This window comes from Ascidiella aspersa, chromosome 7, assembly GCF_963924565.1.
Source record: "Ascidiella aspersa chromosome 7, kaAscAspe10.2, whole genome shotgun sequence".
Taxonomy (NCBI): domain Eukaryota; kingdom Metazoa; phylum Chordata; class Ascidiacea; order Phlebobranchia; family Ascidiidae; genus Ascidiella; species Ascidiella aspersa.
The window spans coordinates 8,044,291-8,067,546 of record NC_139453.1 but is presented as its reverse complement, the minus strand read 5'-3'; the positions used below and the strand labels follow the sequence as shown (position 1 = coordinate 8,067,546).

The window sequence follows — 23,256 nt, the reverse complement described above, 5'->3', positions numbered from 1 at the left end:
GATTGTGGGTGGGCCCTAGTTTGCCTGCTATATAGGTCTGCCTTTGGTCTATGCCAGGTAAAGCCGACTTGGAATACTTACTAAACATTTTGAGCGTTAATTGCGTTCCAAGCCAGCGATGGAGGTTAATTTGTTACGTCAAAGAACGCTATATTAGTCTTGTCCAGGCAGCAATTGGTCATTTTAATGTTCTGCTTGTGTTCGACAGCTACTGTAATGACGTAACACATATTCGACGCGATCGACCAGGTGAAAAGTGGCGATCGATGTGCTGGCTATACTACTTGCGATCTCATTTGTATTGTAGGCGTATTGCGTATAAAAGTTGGTTCTTGTAGTTTACTACTTTTTAGAATGTGTGTAGCAAAAACAAAGCACCTGCATACACGAGAAACATTTCTTTCTTCGAAAGTTTTTTCTGAAAAAAAAAAAAATTCGATACGGGCTTTTTTATTGATAGCGCAGTAGGCGTAAGTAGAGTTTCGAACAAAACAACGATGGAACATAAAAAGAAACGCTCAGGTTGAAAACTTTTCTATTTGTCGTCCGATCAGTGGAAAACCTTGTACATCTTGGATCGGATGAGAGCGTAGTCGGGCAGGGCCTCTGTCGGCCCAATGGCGGCCACAGCTGGACAGGCGTCCCAGACGTATTTGCCCATAACTCGTTGGATGTCCTTCACATGGACCGACTGGGAAAAGGGAATAATACATTAAGGGGTTGTCCGATAAAGTCGGATCGAAGCCGATATTCGATATCAAGTGGTAGTATCGGTAATCGTCCGATGCTAGGGTGGTATCGGCGCCGATTCGGTACTAAATTAATAGTTATTTTATCAGCCATGATTTGTCATCCAATGTAGCAATTGCTACCTTAAAAAGGATATTCTCAAAAAATACTAGGTGAATAACAGATGGTAATTAAATTTCTTAACACTAACAAAAAAAAAAAATTTTTAAAGGCCTTTTCAGTTTATATCAAGAATAACGAAATTCAAAAATGTGAGTTGAAATAAATTACAGACATTACAGTAATACATATTATGTGTCTGATTCAGCATCCACGCACACCCTTTCAAAACAATTCAACAACCCTAGTTAAGAAACCCTGGTATAAATCAAGCATATAGTCTCTCTGTGTGTTGAATGAACTTACCCTGATTCTCTGCGCGATCTCGGGCCATGGAATGCGTCTTCCATAGCAGAGCATCTGTCGACCGATATCCTCGCATATTGGAGTGGTACCGTCAAGCATAAGGGCCATGTTGGTAAGCAGAGCGTTCTTGGCGCGAGAAACCTCGAAGTCGGTCAGGTTCGTGCAAAGACGCATCCTGGAAAGGGGGAAAGGGAAGTGAGATATTAAGGCTGAATAGCTTTTTAAAAAATATCTAGAAATTGGGTATACTATGCACGGATCTGTAATGTAGCTTGGTGAGCAATTTGAAAGGCAAAAAGGTATAAGTAGATCGACATCATCTTGATTAAGACGTTTCGATACGAACTTGTATCATTTTCAGTTAATGTGACTGAGAATTAAATGAAACAACTACTCTTAATAAAGTGCTAAGATGGAAGGGGACCACAAACCTAACAGACCTCATTGAAGAAGGTAAAAAACACAGAGGTTAATAACTTGGCGGTATAAAATCCCCTATAAGCCTTTAGTGCAGATATTTACTATCATGTCTAGCATCAAGTTTTCATGACTATTTTTTACTCAGCTGACATTTTTTTCGACCGCTTAAAAACACCTGAAAACAAGTTTTTGATCGCCTTCCACCAAATATGCTTTATTAAAATTTTATTAACGTTGATTTGTATATAAACAGTACTTTGGTCCTAGTTGTTAAATTCCTACCATTCGTCTTGCATCCTGATAGTGCAATCTTCAACGTGGTCGTTGTCAGTCACAAAATAAATGCCCCTAAAAAAACGCGCATTATTGACATAAAGCACAAAGGAACTTGTTAAAAAACGCATATACAAGCAGTAGCACACTTTTTAAACATTGATGTAATCCAAATCAATAATACATTTTTTTGTTAAAACAGTTTATTTTATTTCCAATTAAAAATAGGATTTTGGTTAAGAATAAGATACGAAAAATGCTTATTTGTTGCTACAACGAGAACACAGTAGCAAATGATAAACGAAGAACCACTAAATGGTTATCGAGTCAGTTGACCCTGAATAGGTTTAGGATTTTGGATCTATAAATACCGGCCTTTCCTTTCCGTAGGCATCCAGTGTTTTTTTTAGAAGGGGTGCGAGTTATCTATTCATAATCTTTAAGTTACTCAACAAGTTAAGTGGTGTTTTTTGCGGAGTTTGTGTAAACCAGATCTTTTAATAGCCTACCAGAGTCCAGTGTCGGTGTAGAGCGTGTTGAAAGACTGGAAGCTGTTTGCGAGTCCTTCGTTGGCCATCCTACGCACCAGCGGGTTGGGGAAGTGCGATCCATTAACGGAAGAACGGTCCCAAGATCCAATAATCTACACAAACACCAATACTAAATTAACACAGTGGCATACACCAACTAAACATAGAAACATTTAAGGCAACAGCTTCGCTAAAAAACAGTCCTGCAAAGATCAAAAAATTAATTAGACAATAAACGCGGAATAAACTTGCCTATCAAATTACTTTTATTCAGCGTTATAGCTTCAGTTAAAACTGCGACTTAAATAATAGCTTTTATGGAAGCTAGCTGATATATAAAGCAACTGCTAGAGGGTTGCTACACAGTTATGAAAAAAAAAACACATAGACATTCAAAGACTTTTGAAAGAAAATTCATTACCTTTGTAGACCTAAAATAAGATCGCTCAACTTTTTTAATATAATTCGAAAAATAAAACAGTATAAATGCCATGGTCAACGCAATTAAAAGTAGTGAAAAAAATGTTTTTTTGACTGCAGATATTTAACGCGTAACTAAAAGCTGCACATAAAATGAATTCAACGACTGTTCAAAGACTTTTCTAAAAAACATAGGGCTTTCCCAAAAACTAAATACATAAATTAATTTAAAGACTTTTAAATGTTAAAAAACTCTGTGGCAAACTCTGTATTTGGTTTGTATGTAGAATGGTTAAGCAGTATGAGTGCGAGGTTTACCTGATTGGCGATCATGAGTGCAATTGTGTCCGGATGTTGCCAACCCACTCCCTCCACTGCCATTGCAACATGCACGTATGGCATGTTGTCGTTGCGATGACGGATCTGCAAAACAAGATCAGGTAATGTAGTGGTTCCCAACCTGGTTTGACATTTCTAATGCTCAAGGGTGCCCGGAGATATTTCACATTCTTTTGAGTTTAAAGTTGTGCTCTATTGATAAGCCTTATTGATTCGTTTTTGCGTGTGCGATTGCAGGGCAAAAAATCAATAAGTTTATTTAAACCTTGTGCACAGTTAATGTGTACTGTTTCATTCTCGTTTATTTTGGCGTTACAGTAAACCACTTGAAGTTACAGTAAAGCAAAAATCCTAGTAAGGTAACCGCAAACAATTTATAACTTCTGCAAGCCAAAAAAGGCTGGGTGACACTCAGGTAAGGTCTAATGTGACAAAAAATTGCTTTATTAAGACATTACAATTTATAAAAAATATTTGTGTAGCCTTTATTGACACACAAAATATAAAATGGCTGTGGAAATTGTATTTAGGATTTTTTTAGTGTGCCGCAAGCCAAAATAATTTGTGAAACACAGTTATATAGACTTGAAAACAATGCTAAACAATTTACAGATATCATAATAAAGGGTGGGATTTAAACTAATTCAAAAAAAGAAATTCAAATGTAAAAGCTTAGCGAATAAAACAATGCATACGTCGCTTCCAGTGAATGCACAAGGCGAGCAGATGGTCTGGGTGCTCGATTGGTCCTGGGCCACAGAAGAACCGAAAAACTGCTTTGCGAGATCGACAAGTTTATCGTGGTCAACCCCCCCTGCTGCTGACAGTACAATGCGCGAAGGACTGCAAACAAATAACTGGCTTAATAGGTGCTAATTTCTTACTAAATATATTTTCATATATTTAAGCCTACGAAGTTAGTTTTATTAAAACAACTTATATCATATTGGACAAAATTGTTTATATTTGACATATTTTTTGCTAAAAAATTAAAACAAACATAGGAAAAGCCCAGTTTTTCTAGCAAAGCACATAAAAAAATTCTAATTTTTTCTTCATTATTTTTTAACCTACCAAGTTAGTTTAACTTACACAACTTACTTCTTTTTGGACAAAATTATTGCTATTTTACATATTTTCACAGAAAATATAAACTATAAGAAAATCTCAGTCTCTCTAGCAAAGCATAATGGTTTGAAGCAAATATTTTTTTATAAAGTTTGATGAAAAAAATGTATTCCAGTTGGGCAGTATATTGCCAGGCATTTGTTGGTAAAGCGTTTTAAAATTAGAAACGTTGCAAATTGATGAAATAAATCAGTCTTTAAGAAATAAAGGTGTAGTTTAAGAGCACACGGTAAGCCAAGCTGTATTTAGGACTCTTTGGTGAGACCAGTATGATGAAAAAGTAAAAGGACTCTAACAATAAGGCCGAAAATAGAAAAATATATAGGTTGAAATAGACAGTTGGAATAGGACAAAAAAGGACTATTACCACCCAAATTTCAACACCAAATCATTAACTTCAGGTAGGTGGCCCTTAATCGACCAACACCCATTCCCCACAGTTTAAGCATTAAGATATTAGTTGAGCCATTTAGGTCTTACTGTGAAAAGTTTAGGTACCTCTATTGCCACAGGTTCAGGTTTTGGTTCATCATAAATATTACTGCAAATTTGACTTTATTGTGTCGTTGTTCTCAATACAAAAGACATTTGTATTATAGGCATTCCTGTTTAGATAATGTTGCTTTATGTCTTATTGTATATTCCCAAATAAACATACTAAAAAATAACTGCTTACTGATAATGAGTTTTGATGTACTCAACCAGATCGTTTCTGTTGATTTTCTTAATATTTTCAGACGGTCCAAGAATGGTGAGCCCAAGCGGAGTGCCTTGGTAGGCAGTTGCATGGAGATAGTCAAACACAACTTCCTGCAAACAGATAGTTTGTTACAAATAAGTCCTGATCAGGCATGCAAAAAAACAATACAGGTTATTTATCTCAAGTTTTATTAGTTATTCTGAAAATTGGCAGGTCCAGAAAATATTCAGTATCAAATTTAGGACATACTTACTTAGTTTAGTTACTACAAGCTAACTAAATAATATTTATTAATGATAGAAACTCCTAGATCAGTGGTTCTCAAACTCTTTTGGATCCTACCCTTATGTTTTATCTGCTTGAAAGATATATAACTTTGGCCTTACTTGGGGTTGTAAGATATAGAACTTTGGTCTATCTGCAGTAAAAGTCTAAACCTAAGCCAAAATAAATTCGGCCAACTAGGGAGTATAGAACTTTTTTAAAGAACCCTGGCCCAACTTTTTTAAAGAACCATTTCTCACCCTACAGGGGTACATGCAGATGCAAGCTAGTTAAAAACCCTTTCTCTATTTCAATACAGGGTGTATTTAAAAAAATAGATTCCAAAGAATATATACCTGTTGGTTTTGTTCAATTTCTTCCATTTCCCGAAGAATAACACCTCGTTCCCGTTCTATTTCCGCCTCACCCAATGTGCTGTTCTGAATGATGTCTGACAAAATCTCAACAGCTGAAATGTAAATTACAAAGTTGGTAGCTTATTAGCTCTGATATACACCTTTAAAAACTCAGAACTCAGATGGCACTGTTTGACTACTAATCGTTTGAAAAGCTTTCGCACCACCTACATCAGGTCAAAACAAAAAACCTATTTTAAAACAGTGCCAACTGATTTCCAGATTTAGAATTAAACCAGTGCAGCTATCAACACGACCAAATTTTAAGAAGAAAACTCCATCGATTAAGAGTATGAGGTATCCATCTTGTAAGTGAATACAGCAGCTATGCTAATGGGTAAATTGGATTTCTAAAAGGTTTATTACACTATCATAAAAACTATGAAATGTTACAATATAAAATAGGAGTTACTAAATGTTTGCATACCATTATTCTTTGAATATGTTTATTACCACCATGAAATATGTTTATTACACTATCATGATAACTATGAATTATGTTAACATGTTTTTTTAGGACTTTAATATGTTAATATCTTTGGTTATTTTAGTCACAAACAAATCGCCTGAAAAAAATGCACCTCTGGGCAGATCTTTGCTGAAAGCCTTGGCGTAGTAGACAGTTTGTTCCCTTGACGTATACGCATTCAAGTGAGCACCCATGTTCTCCACTTCAAGTTCAAGATCAAGCTGGCTTCTGTTATCGGTTCCCTGCAATGGAAATACAATGCATTATAAATAGAAAGATGAATTTGAGCATTTAAAGCAGGGCTGAAGAGTCAGACTCTGAACTCGGGAGTCGGTTTGTTTGCTGGGGCGGACTTGGAACTCGAGTAAGACCACTTAAAACTACCTGAGTTTAAGAGTCCGACGTACGCAGTACCAGGTTTTGAAACAAATATGGTCACTTTAAATGCCATGGTCAAACACAATAACAAATAGTTAAAGGAATTCACACTCACACTTTTTAAACAGATTAACTTACGCTGCACATACAACAACCTTAAAGAATATTGAAAAGATAGTACTTTTTAATGCGGAAATCAATTTGAAGACTACTTTGTGGCAACCATGTTAAGAACAAGTTCATATAATTTTAATTTTGTTTATACTTTATCATTTTTAGGCAATCAACTAATTATATTCCTAGGTATGGTATTTTAAAAAGCATGTTTTTAATTCAGTGACCTCGTTGGTTTGGAAATTTAAACAAAAAAATTTAAAATTTATTTGATTAGAAAATAATGATTTTTTATGTTCAATATTTGTGCAAAATATATGTGTACAAATCGTTACTAAGCTGAATTTATTGAGTAATTTGTGATGTTTACTAAAACATGTTTAGATTGATTTGAGTAATAAATTCAAACAGTTATAGTTACCTTGAAAGCCATGTGTTCCAAGAAATGTGCAGTTCCATTGTTGTCGTTTCGCTCATAGCGGCTACCAGCATCAATCCACAAACCAACGGTGCACGTCGACAAGCCAGAATCCTCCGAGGCCACGCGGAGGCCGTTTGCAAGCTTTGTGACCCTCGTTTCGGGGGTGTTCACATGGACCGAAGCCTGACTGGATCCAAATCGCTTAAGTAGCGTCTAATAAAAAAAAATAGCATTAAAGATATGTATTTGAAATTGGCTAAATACCAACTTAGAATGAGTAATACAGCTGAAAATCGCTTGGGTAATGTCTGATGAGATAATAATGATATTCTTACTCAGTAATTTGGTGCTCTTTTACCTATGTACGTGAAAAGTTATGCAAACAACAAAACAAAATAATACCGCATACCACAACGCATATTGTTTGGGTTAGGGTGCGGGTTAGCGTTTGGGTGAGGGTGGGTCAAGTAATATTATGTTTATTATTAATAATAACTTGACCCACCCTCAACCAAACGTTAACCCTAACCCAAACAATATGCGCTGTGGTATGCGGCATTTGAAGAAAGTTTTTTTTTATTAATTTTCACGTACATAAGTAAAAGAGCGCCAGTAATTTGAAAGTACTATAATTTTTTTTTCTTTTAAATTCGTCAAATCCTAATTGAATAAAAATGACCTAATGCATGGCCTTAAATTGATAAGGCTTTATTGGCATCCTTTCTTTTATTGTGCCAAACAAGGGCAAAATATTTATATTTCAATAACAAACTGGAAAATGCTACTTTCTGTTTTATGTGGGCTATGATATTTATATAAGTCAAAGATATAATAGTTTGTAGTTTTGGGCGCTGGTTGTATGATTCTAGACCAGCACCTAGTTTTTTGATTGAAATGATTGGCCGTTTCGAAACTATAGTACTTTAAAAAAAAAAAATTTGAAATCCCACTTGCCTTTTGACGAATGTTGCATTTACGCAAAGACCTACTGAGTTGGGAAATTGCTTTCGAGGTCAACATCTTGCCAGTTTAAAAAAATTAAATATATAACTCTACAGTCACGCCAAACGTGCCAAGTTTGCTTCGAGCCAACTTAAATTTCCAGCAAAGCAACTTGTTTCTAACCTTCCGTAACTCGTGTCTACCGCTCATCCAATCTCTGAAATAAATAGGATAAGGATCACGTACATTTTTTATTTTGCGCTATTGTATAACTTTTACAGTTTCGTCACATATTCCTGTAAGCCCAACAGATTTAAGAATATGAATTTGAATTGTAATAACAAAAGCTTTCAAAAAATATGCTGACTGTTTTTTCCGAGCTGCGGAGTCGGTTAAGTCCAAACTCCCGAATCCGGCTCCGGCCAATAAAATAAACCCAAGTTAACTCCATTCCAGAGTCATGAGTTCGACTCTGGCTAAATGTGCGATTTTATCGAGTCCCGAGTGCGGCTCCAACTCCACAGCATGTATTTCACCAATTTACGCAACTAAATAAATTGAATTTTCAGCAATCCCTCATAAGTGTGTCATACAATTTATCCACAAATATAACATGATTGGAAAATATCCACCATTTACTATTCCACCTTTACAACTTGCTGTTGGCTGCCATTTTAGTTTCAAAATTTAGTTCTACGCATGCCCACGTCGATTTTGGGACTCTGGTGGTTTTACGCGGTCTTGTTCAGCAACTTATAGTGTACACTGTCGAATAGTAGTTGTACATAAGTTGTGTTCGTTTTTTTTTTACAGAATAGAGGGGAAGCTAGGAGATTTATATTTTCTGCATCTGCTTAGGTTTAAAGCTGTGATTCTTAACCTATCTGGCCATGTACGATCTAAGGACTTTTTACTGCAGCACCATCCGCTTTCAGGAAAAAAACTTACGTTTTTTAAATAAAAAAAAGATTACAAAATACAAAAAACATAATTTTCTAATTTTATATAAGTATTTGTAATCCCTAGCTTTTATTTGTAGGCAAATCGTGAATTAAATTATTTACTGAGTTTTAAACATTAAGTTCAACATTACGAGTACCACTGATCAAACCAGTGTTTTTGCCTCCTTTGTATTAATTTATACAACATTAAAAAACTATCGAACCTTTAGGGTAATTAAACAAAAACTACTATAGTGGCTGAAATTATCCATTAAGACTACATACCGTTTGTGTTTTATTGTCGTTAGCAGTAAAAATAGCAACCAAACAAATAGCTAGGGTATTTTAAAGAACGGAAACGCTCCGAAGTACACAAATGAGGTGCCAGGCACTAAACCGAAGACAGAACAAATAACTGGCAAAATAAACAATGATTTCGGCCGTACAAAACAAATGCATTTGGTATTCATCGACGATTGTCAAATGGACATAATTCATCTTGCGCTTTTTTTTCCTTGAGTTGAAATTGTCAACTAATCTCTACAGTTATCTACCGGTTTCCAACTGTAGGATAGAAAACAAGAAAAAGCAACGCAAAACAAAACAGTATAAATCCAGGTACAACACAAAATCGAACAGAGCCTATAGCGAAACTAGTGTTTTCGAAGCTTCAACACACTAATCGACGAGTTTTTTTTTCCCTAAGATTGAAGACATTCCGTGTAATGAGATAATCGACATCGGTCTGAGGGGAATTCGCGCAAAAAGGCGGAATAGACGGACTTGTGTTTTTCCCGTCAACTTTCCTCTTCTGTGCTTGGTTCCGCTTTTTGGGCGGGCTCCTCAATTCTGGAGAAGGATGATGTTTACTGCGTTGTGATATCAAATAGGGGAGTCCGATACTTTTTGTTTCCATTCCGATACACGATATTACGGACAAAAAGTATCGCAATCCGGTTATATACCAAATGACGTCATTAATATGCCCCAAATGCCAAAATGAGCAAATTAGATAAAATTTAACCGTTTGCATCGTTTTTTACAGGTCATTTGGCCAAAATTTGCTTAAAAAAAAAACAAGAGTTAAGTGACCTTATGCTTATTTTATTATTTTTTGAGACGGAAATTTCCGCAGTGAATTACAAATCATGACTGAAATTTCGATATTAATTTGGTAGCGGATCGGAACCGGTACCACCATAGTATCGGAAGAGTTCCGATACTAACACTTGGCATCGGGTAATAACTTGCTTCGCCTTTAAAAAACGGAAAAAAGGCTCATATTAAGTAAATGTAACCTTAACAATGCCAATATTTTACGTTTTGTGTGCTTGCAACAAGTTCAGCGATTATAAATTACTCTTAGTAAAAGCGTAAAAGGTAGAGAAACGCCGAATTACAAATTACTATTACTGAATTCAGTGAAAAGTTACAATATGTTTTAACGCGTTTTATTTAAAAGTTCATTACGATAAAATCGAATGTGGCCCGCCGTTAAATCACAAGCCCGAACTATATAGGTCGGACCGGCCAAAAACAATCAAAACCCACTGACATGAAAAAAACAACTTTAAAACCCACTGGCATAAAAAAAAAGTTTAAAACCCACTGACATAAATAAAACAAACTTTGAAACCCACTGACATGCGAAAGCCATAGTTACCCCTGCATCTCGTTGCTTTCCATCTTGACAGGTGACGTAACAGCGACGGCCGCTCGCGCGTCTTTTACGTTCGATTTTCTACGTTTCTTGCGTCGCCCGACGTAATGCTTCGTCTTGACGCGTTTCCGCTTGACTGGCGACGACATGGTCGGTCCGAGGTCGTCGTCCGAGTCTGTGACGTCACAAGAGCGTTTGTGATTTTGTGGCGGACCATGAATTAGGTTATGTTTATTAAATATATTTGTAAATTAGGGTTTAATATTAGTTATTATGTTTCTTTAGTAGGAAGTGGCATTTCTTCGGTTACCATTTTTTTAATTAAGACCGGTAATTGCGTAGGTAATATGTATCATCTATTCTAGAGACCTATTCAGGACAAATTTTGTCTTTTTTAGCTGAAAAAATTTGAAAAAGCTAAAAAAAACATAAATTTAAAGCGCATAGGTTACTTAAATGCACTAAAATACTATAGTTACTTTAGAAGGCTGCATTGGTGAAATGTTATTGACTCTACGTACCAATAGGAGTTAAAAGAAGACCTAACAAATCGTATCGTTATAAAATGAAGTAAATACTATTTATTTCCCTGTACTTCTGGTTTTTAAATAAGAAAAACAATTGAAATTTCCAATCGCGTAACTTCGTGCCCAAAAGCATTTAATTCTCCATAAATGTGTTGTGATTAACACAACTAATCCTAATATATAGATATATTTTCAATGTAAATTGTATGTTACCGGTCTCAGTCGAAGCAGGCGTAGGTTCCAGGGCGTTGACGTCTACGACGGGTTTAACTTCCATTTTAACAGCATCTAGATCTGCCTGAATGGAAGCCTGGACCCCGTCCAACCTAGGAAAAAAGGAAAAGTCGCTTGAAAGAAAGCTTGTGTGTAAACATCTTATATAGAGTTTCAAATATTTAGCAATAAGATTTAAAGTAATGAGAATAAATTAAAAACAATATATTTATAAAAAAATACTGTATATATGTTTAAACAAAACACTTAAAAAACACTACGTTTTAGCAAGCATTAATCATACTTTTTTAGCATTTGGAACATTTCTATCAGTAAATGATTGCTTAGAAAGTAGTTTGACATGAACTTACAATCCACTAATATACGTCGTTTGTTTAATAGGAAAGCCGCATCAAAATGGGTGTGGTGCATAATTCTTAAACCAAAGTTCAAAAGAAAGTTAATCGCCTAACAGTATTAAGACAGGCGGCCGTGAATGAATTTAAATTACCTATATAAAAGCTGTTGCTACAAGGCATAGTAATATTAAACAAAAAAACTGCTCTTCTAATCTTTGGAGCATAATGGTCGGAGGTTGTAGTAAGACGTAAGAAGAATATCAAAGCCCATACAGAAGTAGGTAGAATTTTAAATGTTTCGAATGATCTTGAAAATGAAATAAAAAATGAATATGTTGAAAATGAATAAAGAACTATTCGAAACGTTAAAAATGATACCTACTTCTGTATGGGTTTTGATATTCTTATTATAGCTCTTTCTAATAAAGAGTCAGGGACGAAAGGCTATGGTTGCCGAACGTTGGTAAAGAATAACAATTACCAGAAGATCCGCTTTTTGAATAATAATTAATTTAAATTACGTTTGTTTCCTGGGTCTGCCGCGCTTCTTCTTAGGTGTGGGGGTTTCCCCTGCGGCCGGGGCTTGGGGCGGTTGAGTTTTGGGTTGTTTGAGTGGTTTGAAGGGTTTGAGTTGGGTTTTGGCGTGGACTGGACGCCCGGCGCGAGATGTACGCTGCACTTTGGGTTTCGTCGGCTCCTGTTGAGACAATAAAAATAAATAAAAACATTAATAGTTGGAAACTTCCAGCTGAGGTTGTATGTAATGTTTCTGGACTCGCTCCTCTCCCTCCGAGTCTTCACTTGCCTTAAGCCTTTTGGACAAATGACTTGGGTTTAAAGAAAAAGTTTTTATTTAAGCATTTTATTTAATAAAGTTTGGTGAAGTTAATCAAATATTTGCGCATAAAAAAAAAAAATTATTTTTAATTGAGTTCTCGTTCATATTCAGACGAATTTACTAATTTTAATAGCTTGACGTTTAATTTTTATGACAAGGACTTTACTTGAAATTGACTTGCTCTAATTATGAATTGACTGGGACCAAAGTCATTTTACAATGAATTGACCGGGACTTAAGTCTTTTTAAAATGACTTGACCGGGACTTAAGTCTTTTTAAAATTACTTGACCGGGACTTAAGTCTTTTTAAAATTACTTGACCGGGACTGGTCCTTTCAAAATGACTCGACTGGGACTTCAGTCTTTTCAAAATGACTTGTTGCAACACTGCGCAACCGTTTCCAAAACGCCCAATACCGCACCAAATCACACACGAATCTTTTCGTCCCTGAATTTAGCAGAAAACAACACCACCAGCGGAAAGAGCGAAGGTTCATATTGTATTTTTAGTTGAGCTATTGCTCATATTCAGACGGTTTTCCAATTTTAATAGTTAAACGTCTAAAATACGACTTGACTTGGACTTAATTTATTTTACGAATGACCTGACTTGGACTTTTACAAAGACTTGACTGGGACTTAAGTCTTTTCAAACCGCCTTCTTTACACGATTGCGCAACCGCAAACAACACACAAACCTTTTCGTCACTGATTTTAGCAGCGAAAACCCCACCACCAGCGGAAGGAGAGATCTGAGGTTCACCGTCTTCCAAGTCGTCATCCTCCACATCCTCTTCTTCCTCCTCCATAAGGGATCCTCCGGGAGGGATCATGGACTCGGCGACGGTGACGATAGCTTCCTCCATCTCGTACTCTGCCACGTTGGGGTCGTGGTCGATGCAGCAGTCGTACTTGTTGGGTGCGCTGGCCACCAGCTGGTTGGTGACGTGCGAAGCGCAGAACGAGTTGGGGCAGAAGTGGCAGAAGCGCTGCGCCCGACGCCCGCAGAAGTCGCAGTGGTGCCACGGACACTCCCACTTGCCTGAAATCAAGTAAAATGTGTTGGTTGTATTGTTCGATTTGAATAAGGTAACTGGCTCCCTGTGGATGCCTAAACCTACTTAAACAGATGCATGCCTTTTTTCTATGAAAACCTTTTTTTGGGAGGAGGGGACTACGGACACTTCCACTTGCCTGCGAGTAAGTAGAACACGATGCAAGGTTAAAGGTTTACATTCGTTTGTGACAAAATGTAACCAATACCACAGGCACTTCCATTTGCCTAAGAGTGAGTGAAAAACGATACAATGGTAATCACTGCGTGTTCGGCAGTCTTAAGCTCAGGTACAGTCAGAAATGATGCAAACTTTTTTGTCATGTTCCGTATGAACGTACGAAACGCAGCAACCAAGTTACAGCCTTTTTTAACCTTGTCCAAATAACGATGTCAAATAGCGACAATCGATGTATTGCAAAGACGGTATAACTCACATGCAAGTAAGTGGAAGGTTTTGGATGGCATTGTTCGATTCTAATAAGGTAACTGGATCCGTTTGGATCCTCAACCTAATTCAACACAATCCTGCCCCTTTCTCCCATGGAAACAGTCATTTCGGGCGGCGTGACTAAAATCTAAAATAATTAAACGTTTAACCAAAATAACGGGAACTACCGCTTGCCTGAGGGTGGAAAACGATGCAAGGTCAATGGATTACAATCGTTCGTGCCTGCAATCCCTTTCAAGGAAAACTCACTGAACACATTTTGGGCGATGGTGTCACGAAATGTAAATTTACCTTTCGAGTTTGAATCGTTGCGTCTGATCTCAAATTATGGCTGGAAAACTTTGTTAATTAGGTATCGGATCGACACTGATGCCACCCTAGTATCGTCCGATACTACCACTTTGCAACGGGTATCACCCCTTGATCGGATACTATCGGACAAAAGGAATTGGCTCGTAATGATTTACAAAAAAGGTTGCAATGTATTTTGGTAATATGCGTATGTTACAGCAAAAAAGTGAGTGCTTTTCGTGTGAATGAAATAAAAATAATGAGAAGAAACGTAATTGATGTTTGCGTACAAAAATTTGTCCGTTTTTAACTGGTAAAAAAACGGTTCTGGGTAGCAGTTTATTACACGTTTATAAACTTATAGGTTGTTCACTTAATTGGAACCCATGTTAAACTGGGAGTCTTGGACTGTCAGCAAAAACAATTTTTTTTTTTTATAAAGATGCATATGATATTTGGAGGATTAAATCTCCCAGCCAAGCAATTTCGGTTCTTTTCGCTTTTTACCGAACGGGGGCTTGGTGAGTCGAAGACAGGAGAGACAGAATGCTCTCTGGCACCCTCTAACGTCGCAGCACACCAGGATGCCGGTCTGACGACATCGGAAGCAGAAGTCGTCGTGCTTGGGAACAATGCGGGAGTCCGCCCTCTTCTTCTTCCGCTTGTTCCTCCCGGATGCTGCGGGAAGAGCGGCTCCTGGGTCCATCTGTGGCTGTAAGGAGGAGGGAGTGGTGAAGGAAAAAAATAAAGCAACACCAGTATGGTAAGCGGAATGTAAAAAAAAAATTGTTATGATAAATCGGATGTGGTAAGCGGGAAGTGGAAATATAGAAATAAAAATACAAATTTTAGGAATAAATTTGCTGTGCTTAAGAAAAAGGAAAAACAACTTTTTTAATATTTTTCGGGACAAAGGGGATTTAAAGTGGAAAATCAAGACTATGAGAGGACAATTGTTACTAAAATAAAATGAGAAAAGTATGGTCAGAAAATTAGAAAGACGTAAACGAGGAAGAGGAAGATTGAGAGGACGATCTAGGAGAGGATTTATTAAAGCAAATACCTTTTATCAGACCTTGTGTCAAAGAAGATTATATATAATAAGGAAGATTATAACGAAAGAAAGTTGAGAGATGATATATTGAGGATAAAGATTGAATATATAGTTAATATTAATACTGTACAAGTTTAATGACAATATAACTAAACAAAGCGAGAATTAAACAATAAAACTCGAAGTTTAAAAACCCAAATAAACCAGGATAAGACATTTTTTAAAGGAATATATATTTCGCCTATATTGGCATCGTCGGCTCGTATGTTTACGAGCTTATCATTTGTCTTATATTAAAAGTTACGTACCTTCACTATCACAAATTATGACCATTGCTGTTATCCCGGGTAAAAAATACGGCGTATTTATTCCTCGGCCCAATTGCCCATTGGGCTCTGTTAAATCGATACCAGAACAAAATCGGAGACCTTTACTCCTTTTTTGTTAGAAGTGTTTTACCAAGGTCGTTCTTTACTTACCTTGGGTCTTACGCCGATAAATCCGCTGCAGTTCTTGGATCCGCACATACAAGCTGTTTTCTCGTTGCCAAGACAGTCGAGGTTGTAGTTGAAGGTGAGCTCTTCGCCTGATGGCAGACAAAATATATTATTGGAAAACTCTCTTTCTCCCTTGTATATTTTACACCTGGTGTGGGTGGCTATTACAGTTTTTTTATATAATTATTTAAAGACAACCAAAGACGATAAAACTTCAAATCGTTTGACTGAATGGCCTTAGTCCAAGTCAAGACATTTTACCGAAACTATCAAATTCAAGCCAAGTTATTTAAACACAGTCATTCAAAAACACTCAAGTCATTAGAACAGAGGCAAATCGGGTTAATTTAACCCTCCTGGAGGTACAAATATAAAGTGAAGGAGAAAGCAAGAGCAAAACCCAACAAGGTCAGCATATAAACTAAACCACATGGGACAAGACGGGTACAGAACATTAACCAAAGTTACACACAAAACAGATAGGACTAATGGCACACAAAGTACGATTTCTCCCACCTTCGTTGATATCCTTCCTGGCGAAAAGGCCGACCCTCGTGTCCCCGTTCACCATCCACTTCTGCGTCTCGCAGCTTGGGTCGCAGCAGTGGTTCATGAAGCGGGAGTAGTTGCCCTTCGGACCCGCGTCTATAATGCGGTCCTACGCACGACCACAAGATTATTGGCCTTTTCGTGTTTAACAAGTGAAAAAATTATAAAATCGTGAAAAAAAAAATTACTCGCATGTTACTGTACATGACCGATAAAATTTAGAATCAGATCGGATACCGGATGCCAAGTGGTAGTATCGTTACTCGTCCGATATCTCGTGGTATCGGGCACCAAATTAACATTTCAGCCGTGATTTGCGACCCAGCGCAGCGATTTCTACTTTTAAAGGTAAATTGATAAAAAATAACAAGATAACAACTGGATGTATCCAACCTATTTATCACTAAGGCAAACTGTTGTCAAATAACCTTGAAAAATAGGTTTGAACGTTTTAATTGAATCTATTTCGCTAATTTGAACATAGTAATGACATCATTTGGTATCGTATTTACACAATGGTGCAAGAAACAAAACGGGTCCGCACCTTGTCAATGGTGTTTTAATAGCAAGACCGTTTGCCAGGCAGATGCAACCTTTTACTTGTTTAGATACGATTGTGTTTACAGACCACGTTATAACAAGGAACAAAACAGGTGCAATATACGAGTAGTCCTACCTTGTCAATGGTGAGCATGTAGAAGTTGGTGACGTTGTTCTTGTGCGCTTGCTCGATGCGGCGTAAGCACTCTTCGTTGTCCACCAACTCGCCCACGTACTCGTTCACGAACATGCCCTGAGTGTATGAGGTGTGTTATTGTACGAGTTCAGGATGTGAATATACGAGTACTTGAATGTAAATATAAGAGTATTTGAATTTAAATATACGAGTAGTGTGATGTAAATATACGAGTATTAGGATGTATTTATACGAGTATTTTAGGATGTATTTATACGAGTATTTTAGGATGTATTTATACGAGTATTTTAGGATGTATTTATACGAGTATTTTAGGATGTATTTATACGAGGATTTTAGGATGTATTTATACGAGTATTTTAAGATGTATTTATACGAGTATTTTAGGATGTATTTATACGAGTATTTTAGGATGTATTTATACGAGTATTTTAGGATGTATTTATACGAGGATTTTAGGATGTATTTATACGAGTATTTTAGGATGTATTTATACGAGTATTTTAGGATGTATTTATACAAGTATTTTAGGATGTATTTATACGAGTATTTTAAGATGTATTTATACGAGTATTTTAGGATGTATTTATACGAGTATTTTAGGATGTATTTATACGAGTATTTTAGGGTGTAAATATACGTATTTGTATGTAAATCTATACGAGTATATGGATGTAAGTATACTACGAGTATGTGACGTAAATATACTACTACGGTTGGTAAACATATGAATACGGCTAGTGACAATACGAGTACATAATTAAATTTGCGAGTACGGCTTGTCAACATTCAAGTACTGGATGTAAAATTCGTTAAATCATTAGGACTGTAATTGTGACATTTAGTCGAAGTGGGATAAAACTCATATGAAACGAACTTCGAGATGTGGGCAGACATTGCTTTAAAGGTTTCAGGCTCTTTTTTGTCTTGAGCGAGTTTTGTTTGGCAAACCTTAGTACTTGACATTCAGAAAATCCTTTGAATGTTTTTTCCCAATTTTTAACTTTGTTTTCTCTTGTAAACCATTACAAGCTGAATTTTGTTTAAAAGGGCATGTTTTTATTTTTTATTATTATTTATGTTTTTTTTAACAAATTCCACTTTTTTTCTGGACTTCGACTTACCTTCTTGATCTTGACCTTTGTCCTGAGTCCCCAACCTCCCCACACGGTTCGGAAAACTTCAGACTCGGGGTAAGCTCGTTTCGTAAAACGTTGGTTCTCGCATTTGTCGCCTGCGAGAGAAAATATTTTTTGTCGCCTTCGAAAAAATAAAAAAATTGTGGCCTTCGAAAAAAAAAGTTTTTTGTGGCCTGTGAAAAAATGTTTTTTTTGTGTTGTTGCCTGTTTTGTGGCGTGCGAAGGAAAAAAAACGCTAAGTACATCACTAGCCCTAGTTTTGATTAGGTTGATTTATAACATATAAGAACAACAAACCAAAGTTACACTGAAAAAACAATTAAACGAAAAACGACTGTTAATACCATAATTGCGGTGAACTTCGCAAAATGGGCGATAATTAATTTCGCACAAAATCTACATAGATCTCTATTTTACTTTAAATAATACACAAAGCAATTAGCTGACTTTCACAATACATAAATAATTGTGTATTGAGCCAAACAGTGAGAAAGATTTCGTTTATTACTTTCAATCTGAAAGAGTCGCAAAACGTGTAAAATAAATGTAAAAGGATCGCAGACTAGAAAGCTAAAAATCCGTGATAGGCGACAAAAATAAGATGAAGTCAACCAAAAACAGAGTCAACCCAGAATGAAATACCCGCCTACTCGCTCACCTGCCGGGCAAAGAGTCGGGTTGCACTCGTACATAAGCATCCTGTTGAGGCATTCGGACTCGGGTCCACACGGGTGCGAGTCAGTTCGCTTGCAAATGCAGCGGGAAACCTCGCTAAGGTCGGCCGTGTACACTTGCACGTTGCCACACGGCTTGTTGATCTGCACACACAAAATATTGGTATTTTTTGGAGCATAATGGTTGGAGGTTGGAGTAAAACGTATTTAGAATATCAAAGCCCACACAGAAGTAGGTATCACTTTGAACGTTTCGAATAACTCTTTATTCATTTTCAACATCGTTTTTCAACAATATTTGTATTGTTGATGATAATTGTCGTCAAGTTCGAACAACGTTTAACGCTATATGCATTTGATAAATTGATTGCGTCGATCGCGGCACCTCGTTTTGACTTAGGTAAGATAAACGTTGGTAATAGGTGATTTTAAGCGTTAGCTGGTATTAAGTCTGACCTGGCTGCGAAAACTTGTCATCAGGACTGCGGTGTCAGACTCGGACTCGGGACTCAATGGAGTCGGTTTATTTTGCTGGAGTCGGACTCGAGAAAGACCACAGAAAACTTTCCGAGTCCCTAGTCGGACGTGCGCAGTACAAATTTAAAAACAAACTGCAGGTTGTATAGACCTGATTCTGACGATTGAGATTTTATTTCGACAGATTTACGGCTTATTTCGATTTGTACGTTATTACGCCTATTAGGATTTATTCCTATTTTGGTCTCATTCAGAACTGTGTTTTATTCCGACGTTGATGTTGTTCCTATTAAGGTCTTATGGCTTTAACAAAAGTTAAGTTAACCTATACCGATATACCGAGAGAAGCAAAATATCGGGCGACCTTATCGGTAACCCACTATATGGGTCTACCTCGAATTTCAATTAAGTACATGAATACGATATAGCTTGATAATGAATTGCAAAGCCCAAAAGGGTCGACTAAGCTACATTACAGATCCGTGCATAGTGTACCCATGAATACAATATCTTTTGACATTTTACAATCCACCACCCACCTTAATGTGCTTGTAGGTTGGCCTCTTATTCTGGGTCCTCTTGTCTTGCACCTTCTGCTTGTGCGAGGCGATTGACTCGAACCTCTCACGTGCTGTTTGCAGCGCTTTGTTGAAAACGTTGCTGATGCCGCGCGAACAGTTGGCAGCGGTCGCACCTGTGTCGCCCTCCTGTTGCAAAAACAATCAAGAATTTTTTGGAATTTGGTAAGATGAGTATAAAAACTGAAGCGCTAAGTGGGTTTTTCCGCGTTTTTTGAAGCACTTTTCAGAAGAGTTTTTGTTTCAAAAAGTACGATTTTTCAAGTAGGACTTCAGAAAGGTCAAATTACAATTTTATTTTTTTTAAGTAAGTGTAAATATTTCGTTAAAGCAAGTAAACAAAATATTTATTCTGTTTGGCACAATTTTTTCTATGGGTGTAAAATAAGAAAAAATTGCCTTTATACCTTATTTTGCGTCTACTTTAATAGTCGCCAGTCGACCGTAAACAATTTTCAGTAATTAACAAAATCAAGATGCCTAGAAGTTTTCATAAAATTCGCTCGCGTTTAGAATTCCGGAAAATGACAACAAAAAATACTGTGGGGTCACTGAAGCCAGACCTCAAAAATGCCAGGCATATATATGTTTCAATGATAAGGTTTTTAATTTGTGTGACACAACTTTCGGTCAATTCTACACAGTATTGTGGTAAGTAATCGGCATACTTCTACTAAACAACTCTTTTAATAGTAATGAATCGCGCATTACACAGTGAGTAAGAAAAACGATTCCAACGCATCGGGCCGGACTTGCTGTATACCTAGCAATCACCAACAACCAGAATGTTTAAAAATGATGAAGGTTAAGCCTAACAATGACTTGACTAAGTTTTTTTTTAAATGACTTGACTGGGACTTGAAAATGACTTGTTTGCAACACTGGTGTCTAAAGTCTCGATAGAAAAACAGGGATACAATTTCTACACAGGATAATATCAAATATACAAAACAAAATTTAACGGCAGTTTCGTGTTAAAGCTTCGAACAAAATCTGTTTCAAAATTTCAATAAATTACCTGGTATACGAAGACGCGTCTCTTGTTGAGCCAGAAGTAGTCGTTCGAGCCGTAAAATTTGACGACGAATTCTCCGACCCCGTGCTGCATTCGCTCGATGTTATCCGGGATCTCGTTCGGGTGGGTAATCTCGCCAGGCCACCATCTGAAAGCGTAAAAAATGTTTTAGGCCGGTTTGCGAGGCCGATGCAATCGAACTTAACAAGTTTTTATCCTTACTCAAAAAAACGACAATTGACTATATCACTAAATTTAAATGTCCAAGGAACAAAAAACTTATTTTTTCCAATTAGAAATTGTAGGTTTTATTCTCTAATTATAATAAACGATCTGAAGTACTTGGGGGTACGTGAACTAGTTTAGGGGGTCCATGAACGCCTAAATGAAATACTCAATGCAATCAATTATTTTAAGAAAAGAGTTTATTTAAAAATTAAACGTTTTTGCACTTAATGTATTTAGACTCCATTTCACTTTTCCATTTTTTGGAAAATCGGTTTCTTTTGTTGAAGCTAGATTTGGGATTCGCGTAAGACTATCAGAGTCCCGAGTCCGACGTGCGCAGTACAAAGATTCGAAACTGATAAGACAACAAAATCGCTCATTTGGCCGGAGTCGGACTGGTGTATATTTTTTGGTAGGATACTCGGGACTGAGTAGGACTCAGGAATCTACAAAATCGCACATTTTGTCGTAAGTCGAAGCTCGTGTTCATTTCTTTCGCCAAAGTCGGACTCCGCAGCCATGTCTCAAACCCGTCGAGCGACCCACCTGTAAGAGCCGAGTTTGACCCAGACGATCTCGCCATACAGTGGCCTTCTTCTGTTGCGACAATCCCGGCAGAACCACTCCCCATCAGGAGGTTTTTCCATCTCCACACAAGTAGGGTGGAATGCGGCGGGACAACCCTCGCAGCACACAAGCTGGCCTCCTGTTGGGAGAAAGAGGGGTTTAAGATGAACGACAATTTACTAAAGTTCACTACATTTTTTGTTGCATAGGCTTCTATATTTTATATTTTTCTTCGTTTAACGATAGTAATTAGGTTAAGTTCGAAACAAAATGTAATATCAGGCCCGCGATGGTCAGGCCTTACGGTCATCTCGAACTTATTAAAAAAAATAAATAAAGAACTTGGGCCAAAACGTTTGGCACCAGAAGACTGGCAAGATTTTTCCAGTCTGTGGATATCTACCTTTCGAACAGACAAAACACCAGCTGACGTGTACGGGTTGGTGATGTGGGACTTGCTTGTGCGGTGAGAAGTGGTCGGGACAGATGATGTTCAGGCCGGGTTTGATCACCGAGCCGGCAGCCAAGCAGTCGTCGCCCGTGTGGTAAGCGGTAGGACATTTGATGCACCTGAGGTGGTGGAAAAAACAAGGTAGAATAAAATTTCTATAAGTTTGCCAAATTGTCCCAGGACTTTGTCATACGGCCGTCGCCCGTGTGGTAAATCGAGGTATACCCTGATTTCTGTAAATTTTCAAATATTTTTTAAGACTTTGTCGCCCGTGTGGTAAGCGGGAGGGTAATTAAAGCACATGTTATGGTTAAAAATAGTTTAAAAAAAATATTACCATTTTCATCAATAAATAAATTTTAAAGATACCGTACACTTTTGTAAGCGGTCTTGGGAGAAAATACCAAAAGGGTAACACTAGGAAAAATAATTAGTAAAGTGAAAAACTCTATATATTTCTGTAAACCATTAGAAATTCTTGACAAATATTTAATCGGTGTTACAAAAGATAAACTTACTTAAACATCCGCTGTCGGGCGGCGTTAGTGAGGCAAGGGTCTTCTCCAGAAGCTTTTGAAGCACAAGTGGCGCAATGGTGGAATGTACAGCGGGTGTTGTTGAGAAAGTTTTGTCTAAAAACCAAGAATAACATATAGATAAAAACGTACACACGCGACGTCAAAATACCAATCCCCGGGCGTTTAGGCTTTTTATTTTTGAAATTTTTTGAAAAGTTAGTAAAAATGTGTCCGTTAAACGATTAATTAAGTTAAGTTCGACACAAAAAAAGAGTTTTCTGTTAACTATACTTGGGCAATAAACGACATTACCGGCGGGTTTATGTTGAGTTTAACCTAACATTCAATACCAATTAAGCAAACTTTAAATTCTTTAAAATTTTAAGAAAACCTATCGGCACCATTGAGCATTAGAAATGGTACACTAGGGCGCAGCGGCACCCGGTTGAGAACCACTGGATTGTATCGTTAGCTTGTTTAGTTTATCCTTCAAAGAATCGCAGTGTAG

General features: G+C 37.1%; 2 protein-coding genes across 2 annotated transcripts in view; both read right to left on the bottom strand.

Moving 5' to 3' along the window:
• Positions 1–440: 440 nt before the first annotated feature.
• On the bottom strand, positions 441–8,146 carry LOC146137550 (mitochondrial-processing peptidase subunit beta-like). The gene is made up of 11 exons (XM_083393444.1): positions 7,982–8,146; positions 7,028–7,240; positions 6,227–6,356; positions 5,586–5,698; positions 4,942–5,075; positions 3,833–3,980; positions 3,117–3,221; positions 2,358–2,491; positions 1,858–1,923; positions 1,156–1,330; positions 441–691 (listed from the first exon to the last, which is right to left on the bottom strand). The coding sequence occupies exons 1-11, from the start codon at positions 8,045–8,047 to the stop codon at positions 551–553; spliced, it is 1,425 nt and encodes a 474-aa protein (XP_083249570.1). The 5' UTR covers positions 8,048–8,146; the 3' UTR covers positions 441–550.
• A 1,028-nt stretch (positions 8,147–9,174) lies between these two features.
• LOC146137549 (uncharacterized) overlaps positions 9,175–23,256 on the bottom strand; it is a 30,249-nt gene continuing 16,167 nt past the window's right edge. Inside the window, exons 18-33 of the mRNA XM_083394378.1 lie at positions 22,749–22,862; positions 22,183–22,349; positions 21,759–21,918; positions 20,988–21,132; positions 19,931–20,098; positions 18,899–19,058; positions 18,226–18,335; positions 17,081–17,197; positions 16,372–16,513; positions 15,838–15,944; positions 14,812–15,016; positions 13,207–13,550; positions 12,191–12,366; positions 11,311–11,423; positions 10,574–10,745; positions 9,175–9,759 (exon numbers count right to left, since the gene is read on the bottom strand). Of these exons, the coding sequence (XP_083250504.1) occupies positions 9,708–9,759; positions 10,574–10,745; positions 11,311–11,423; positions 12,191–12,366; positions 13,207–13,550; positions 14,812–15,016; positions 15,838–15,944; positions 16,372–16,513; positions 17,081–17,197; positions 18,226–18,335; positions 18,899–19,058; positions 19,931–20,098; positions 20,988–21,132; positions 21,759–21,918; positions 22,183–22,349; positions 22,749–22,862 (2,452 nt within the window). The 3' untranslated portion in view covers positions 9,175–9,707. The remainder of the gene's footprint in view (positions 9,760–10,573; positions 10,746–11,310; positions 11,424–12,190; positions 12,367–13,206; positions 13,551–14,811; positions 15,017–15,837; positions 15,945–16,371; positions 16,514–17,080; positions 17,198–18,225; positions 18,336–18,898; positions 19,059–19,930; positions 20,099–20,987; positions 21,133–21,758; positions 21,919–22,182; positions 22,350–22,748; positions 22,863–23,256) is intronic.

Coding starts and splice junctions, on each gene's coding strand:
- LOC146137550 (XM_083393444.1), bottom strand. CDS start 8,047: ATGTTGACCTCGAAAGCAATTTCCCAACTCAGTAGGTCTTTGCGTAAA. Junction 1,331..1,857: donor ATCAGGATGCAAGACGAATG/GTAGGAATTTAA, acceptor CCCCCTTTCCAG/GATGCGTCTTTGCACGAACC. Junction 692..1,155: donor AGATCGCGCAGAGAATCAGG/GTAAGTTCATTC, acceptor CCCTTTTCCCAG/TCGGTCCATGTGAAGGACAT.